The sequence below is a fragment of the Macrobrachium nipponense genome, chromosome 35 (assembly GCF_015104395.2).
Source record: "Macrobrachium nipponense isolate FS-2020 chromosome 35, ASM1510439v2, whole genome shotgun sequence".
Lineage (NCBI taxonomy): Eukaryota > Metazoa > Arthropoda > Malacostraca > Decapoda > Palaemonidae > Macrobrachium > Macrobrachium nipponense.
In genome coordinates this window covers 248,133-254,582 of record NC_061096.1, presented here as the reverse complement: position 1 = coordinate 254,582, position 6,450 = coordinate 248,133, and the positions used below count along the sequence as shown (strand labels likewise).

The window sequence follows — 6,450 nt, the reverse complement described above, 5'->3', positions numbered from 1 at the left end:
ATTATTATTTTTTGCTCTATCACAGTCCTCCAATTCGACTGGGTGGTATTTATAGTGTGGGGTTCCGGGTTGCATCCTGCCTCCTTAGGAGTCCATCACTTTTCTTACTATGTGCGCCGTTTCTAGGATCACACTCTTCTGCATGAGTCCTGGAGCTACTTCAGCGTCTAGTTTTTCTAGATTCCTTTTCAGGGATCTTGGGATCGTGCCTAGTGCTTCCACTGGCTTATCCCATATCCTTCTTATTTCTATTTTCAGATCTTGATACTTATCCATTTTTTCCCTCTCTTTCTCTTCAACTCTGGTGTCCCATGGTATTGCGACATCAATGAGTGATACTTTCTTCTTGACTTTGTCAATCAACGTCACGTCTGGTCTATTTGCACGTATCACCCTATCTGTTCTGATACCATAGTCCCAGAGGATCTTTGCCTGATCGTTTTCTATCACTCCCTTAGGTTGGTGCTCATACCACTTATTACTGCAAGGTAGCTGATGTTTCTTGCACAGGCTCCAGTGGAGGGCTTATTATTATTATTATTATTATTATTATTATTATTATTATTATTATTATTATTTCACCTAAGTTAATATGACTACAAACACAGTAGTGAGAGTGTGATTTTTTTATTTGTTCACTCTAAGACTTGCCTTTGATTTGAAGACAAAGAGTGAGCGAGGAAAAGCAGTATATAATTTTTTTCTCTGAAGCCATCCTTACTCCTCCTTCACCATAATATATTGAAAAGGTCTCTCTCTCTCTCTCTCTCTCTCTCTCTCTCTCTCTCTCTCTCTCTCTCTCTCTCTCTCTCTCTCTCTCTCTCTCTTGACATTTCAAAGTTTCTGATGAAGTGTTCAAAGAGACTTTCAGGCATTCCATCATTCAGTTGATCTGATCTGAAACTGAGGAGTTTTTTTTTTTTCTGTCAGTGATTCAGAACACATTTCCTTCCATTTCCCCAATACTCATTCATTGCCTCTTCCATTTCATCAGATATTTTGGTAATATAATTGTTCCCTTGCCTTGGGGCTAAATGTTTTGAGGTTGAGTTTGGTGATGGAAGATGCGTTAGCGTCTATTCCGTACATGTTTGTTCCTTTTGACTGACAATTGTCAGAAAGTGTTTCATTTCCATTGAAGTGTATTTTGTCCAATTTGACCCTGACTTATTTGCATCAATTTTTCACTTTATTTTTTGTGTTTTTTTTTCTGAGGCAATTTTCTTGGCAACTTTATGCAACTTCTGCAAGTTGAATGAATCTTTTGACTGATTGACTTGGCCTTTTTATCTCAATTCCCATCACCGTGTTTGTAGATAGAGTGTTTGTACACATTCAGTATCATATGTTGTATGCATCTGAAGCATTACCAAAATGTAGATCACAAAAGATGACGATAAAGTTGACACAAGTTTTATTCTCAAAAAACAAATGCTTTTCCATATCCCGTATGAAACCTTGTTACCAAAACTACTTCATTATTTATACATAACATGGCTAATAAAACACCCAGTGTAAGTAACCATTCAGTGTATTTGCAAAGCTTAAACAAATTATGCATCCTTGGCATTTCAATATTTCCATACAGATATGTAGATAGATAGATAAGTAAGCTTATTGAATCCACTATTATAATAATGAAAATGCAACAGGTTCTCAAATATGGTCTAAGAAAAGGACATAAAAGATGAACAATTAAATCTCGAGAGCCATAGAAATCTCAAAGCAGAAGAAAGAAAAAAAGATACATATTATATAACATTTTCAACATTGTCACTTTTACAAGTGGAACTTTAAATGCAGCTAAGTAATCTTAAGTAGTGTACAAACATTACAGCAGAACTTTCATGAATTACTTTGACTTTCTTCACCTGCAAAATAACATAAAGGAAGCTGACAGATATTATACTCTAAAGAACAACATCAAAGAAGCAAATGATAACAACAGCATCTAGAAAACTGAACAACACCTTTTATCAGTTCTGTCACTTCCCCATCTATCCTCTGTATTGAGGGCAAATTCAAAACAACAGGGGAGACGCCACACACACACACACACACACACAACCACACACACACACACACACACCACACACACACATATATATATATATATATATATATATATATATATATATATATATATATATATATATATATATATATATATATATATACAGTATATATATGAGGCGTCCAGCGCTAAAACCCACACTCACCACATTTAAAAAAAAATGGAGAAAAGGCCTTTAAACTGTGTAAATTTAATAAGGGCTATAACTCTTTTATTTTTCAAGATATTTTCTTCAGGTTTGAATTTTTGTAATGTTTAGGACCCCAAAAATATGATGTTATATATGAACAAAAAATTAGACTGTGCACAATTTCATTGACTGATTGATTGTATGATTGATTATACAATTGATGAGCAAAATTAGTGCTGATATTTACAAAAGTACAGATCATTTAATGCAAAATTGAACTATATTCTTATCATAAAAATATACAACTCACTTACACCAATTCGAAAGAAGAAACGAAGGGGATTCCAGATGTACGATAAAATGCATTTCTCAAATTTGTGGCGAGTGTGGGTTTTAGCACTGGACGCCTCATAAATACACACACACACACACACACACACACACACACACACACACACACACATATATATATATATAGATATATATATATATATATATATATATATAGATATAGGAGGAGAGAGAGAGAGAGAGAGAGAGAGAGAGAGCGAGAGAGACGAGAGAGAGAGAAGAGAGAGAGAGAGAGAGAGAGAGAGTTCAGGATTTTAAGCCAGAACCAAGGAAAGGTAAGACCTCTTTATAACGATACTCATTTATCATTGCCCATATGTAAGTTGTCCCTGTAAACTGAAAACCTCCATTCCCTTGAAAACCTTCTTTGCTCCCATTGGGTGCTCTGGATTTATTCTCCACAGGGAACCTTGGCTGAGGGCGGAGCCTACCCAGGTGAGATTTTAAGGGAGTGGGGCCGCAGTAGCTCTCTCTCAGAACTTCTCAAAACTGCTCAGAAGCAGAACTTCTCAGACTTTCTCAAGCCCTGCAGACTCCACTTCACCCCCTTCTGCTCCCCTGCCTCCTCTGGGGGATACCATAAGTGTTCTTATACCTCCGTAGTGCACAGAAATATCAGCAGATAAGAAGATTACCAAACCCAGTATTTTGCAGACAAACACCTTGCCTGAGTGTGGGAGAAATTGGGAACCCTTTGGAATAAGGCTTGCATTGAAATAACCCGTTTTGGGCAAAACCTGATCTCCGTGTCTGGTTCATTTCCCAGCCACGCGTTTCCGGTGGATTGACAATGAACCACATCATTAGTTCCTGGACCTACGTGACTTAATGTAAATATAGTTCATTTGAAACTCAAGTCCAGAGTTTATGTAAATTACTCCTTTTTTAGTAATATCGGGGCAGTGAAGGACAGACTTGCAACTTATGAGCATCTGTGGGCTCTCTCTCTCTCTCTCTCTCTCTCTCTCTCAACAAAGAATAAAGACTCTAAATGAATAAAAAGACTTGGGATAGAAGACACCATTTCCGCTTTACTGAAAGATCCTCATAGGATACAACAGCAATCGTTCGTCTTCTTTTCTTCATCTACTCCAGAAAGGTATAATGTGCCAAGGGCCTTCTCCCTGCAGAGTTGCTTCAATCCTTCAACATCGTCAATCTTCGTACGATCAGGCAAGCGAATCCTTATTTCCCTCAAAGGCCGAGGAACAGTCAGCGACTGGAGCAGGAGCATCATGTCAGGAGCAGGACCTGGGAAAACACAAAAATGGCAGGATATTATCATTAACACCTCCTCTACTTGACCTCCTCACACCACCTCTCACTTCTGCTCAATACTACACACACACACACACACACACACACACCGCTCACTATATTGAACAAAAGCAGCATAACTAATCTGTTAATATTTTCGATATATGAATATATATGTACGTATATATATATATATATATATATATATAATATATATATATATATATATATATATATATATATATATATATATAATACATATATATATAAATAGAGAGAGAGTGAGAGAGAGAGTGAGAGAGAGAGAGAGAGAGAAGCCAGCACAGAACCTACGATCAATAAGAAGTGGTAGTAGTTGTAAGTGGCTAAGTCATCAAAGCCTGATTTCCTTATTTATTTATTTACTTATTGATTTGTCCCGTAAGAGACAATGGAGAAAAGAATAATAATCATTTCTCTTTCTCTCTTCTTCTTCTTCTTCTTCTTCTTATTCTTTGCTCTCTTCCTTTCTTTCGCCTTCCTTCTTTTCGTTCCCCTTTGTTTTCATTAGGAAGTTGTTCTCTCCTCCCCCCTCCTACTATTCCCCTTCCCTTCTCTCTCTCTTCCTCTCTTTCTCTCCCCTATATATATATATATATATATATATATATATATATATATATATATATATGTGTGTGTATATATATGTATATATATGAATGTGTGTGTGTGTTTGCAACTGAATCACGAAAGTTTGGAACATGATAAATCCATAAATAAAGGATAGGTATAGCCACTTTGTGGCTTACACTATATATAATATATATATATATATATATATATATACATATATATATTATATACATTACATATATATATATGTTACGACCTTATTTACGGCCGTAATTTCAAGGGTTCTTGTCTCTACTCAGAATTTGCGGTCAGTACAAATGTAACACAGCAATTTAGGAACAATAGAACAAACACCTCAACAAAAGTTACAATATTTATTTACAAACACACAAAAAGAGGTAATGGTTGGTAACAATAATAACCAAAATAAATGAATGTATAAATCAAGGGAAAACCAACCTTAAGATCTTTAAAAGGTCACCTACAGCTAAATTAAACCCTAAGATAAGAAATAGGAAATAATAAATATGAAACTTCAGGCAGGTACCTTCCAAATAACTGGCCAGACAAAACTAACCTAAGAAAATAAGTAAGGCAGAAGGAAGCAAGAGAAAATAAGAGGGGAAACTTAAAATTATTTCTACCTAATACATACAAACTAACTTAAGTTAATAAACAATACATTACAAAAAATAACCTTACCAAATTGATTGAAAGGAATAATCACGAAAGGCTTAGTGAATCATCTTCTCAGGTCATACAAGATCCAGAAGACCGTACTGCAAACAAGGGCGTGCAAATCTACAGGTACCCAGCGATCCACGATCGTCTTAATAGTTATAAAAACATCTCATACCTGTAGAAAGCCGCCCTACTTGTCTCCACGAGTTCCAAGAACTCACTGACGCTGATGCAGAGGTCAACCGGGTCAAGCTGCAATGCCTACAGGCAACCCAAAATACCACGGGAACACCGAGGGTGGTAGCCTCCGAGATCCGGGACGTCAACGGATCTCGCACGCCACAAACTGCAACGTTCTCAGTAGATATAGGCCAACTCGTTCGGAATCCTTCCGAAGAACGAGGGAAGGGGCGTGGCTGACGAATGCCGCGGGTGACAAACACCAGCGACCACACACAAGGCAGCAAAGGATTAAAGAAGCCGTGATCCAAATCTCCGTACAAAACTGCAGAAGTGACCAAAGTTTAAGTGGCAAAGCGTCAGGCTGTGAGGAGGAACTCGAACTAACTCTGTCACGAATCACCACCCTTACGATCAAGCCTTCCACTCGAGTCAACACAGCTCATAGGAGAGAAAAAACAACGATCGTTAATAAGGCACTTCAGTGGTTCACTAATACCGGGGGAGAAGGTGGTAAACAAAGCAAAACTGCGAAGTCTTATGACTCCCTTACAGAGTTCATCAAACTAAGAAAAGCTTAAATATACGAAAAACGACGCTAGCTTATTAATAAACTTAAAACTAGAAAAAGATCAAAAGGTTGGAAAAGTATTAACAACTCACAATTAAATTATAATGAATTTACTTGAATCTAATAATATATAATAAAGAGACTAAGAAGATGATGAACAAGAAGGAGAAGAAGAAGAACTATGGTAACTGAGAGGAAATAATAATTAGGAGGAAGTTCAAAGAGAAATAACATAAAATGTAATCAATTTCAATACTGTTATTATTATGGTTATTTACCACAAGAGAGGAGAGAGAGAGAGAGAGAGAGAGAGAGAGAGAGAGAGAGAGAGAGATTATTTTTCAAGTCTTCCTTTTCTTCGCCTCTTGCTTCTCTTCTTCTTCTCCTTTTATTTTTCTTTTTTATTCTGCTCAAAATGGACGAGGAGGAGGAGATGGAGGAGGAAGGAGGAGGAGGAGGAGGAGGAGGAAGAGGAAAAAGAACAGTTTCTTTCGCGACTGTTGACTTTTGATGCTACCGATACCACCACTACTACTATTACTACTACTAATCCTCACCTTTTTTTAAGTTAATCCATAAATCAGTGAAGCCTCT

At 36.9% G+C, this 6,450-nt stretch overlaps 1 protein-coding gene across 1 annotated transcript in view; it reads right to left on the bottom strand.

Annotated features, from left to right (window-relative positions):
* Window positions 1–2,784: 2,784 nt before the first annotated feature.
* The window catches only part of LOC135208182 (uncharacterized), a 71,677-nt gene continuing 68,011 nt past the window's right edge, over window positions 2,785–6,450 (bottom strand). The window contains exons 3-4 of the mRNA XM_064240318.1: window positions 6,414–6,450; window positions 2,785–3,806 (exon numbers count right to left, since the gene is read on the bottom strand). The exon at window positions 6,414–6,450 is cut by the window's right edge and continues 188 nt beyond it. Of these exons, the coding sequence (XP_064096388.1) occupies window positions 3,601–3,806; window positions 6,414–6,450 (243 nt within the window). The 3' untranslated portion in view covers window positions 2,785–3,600. The remainder of the gene's footprint in view (window positions 3,807–6,413) is intronic.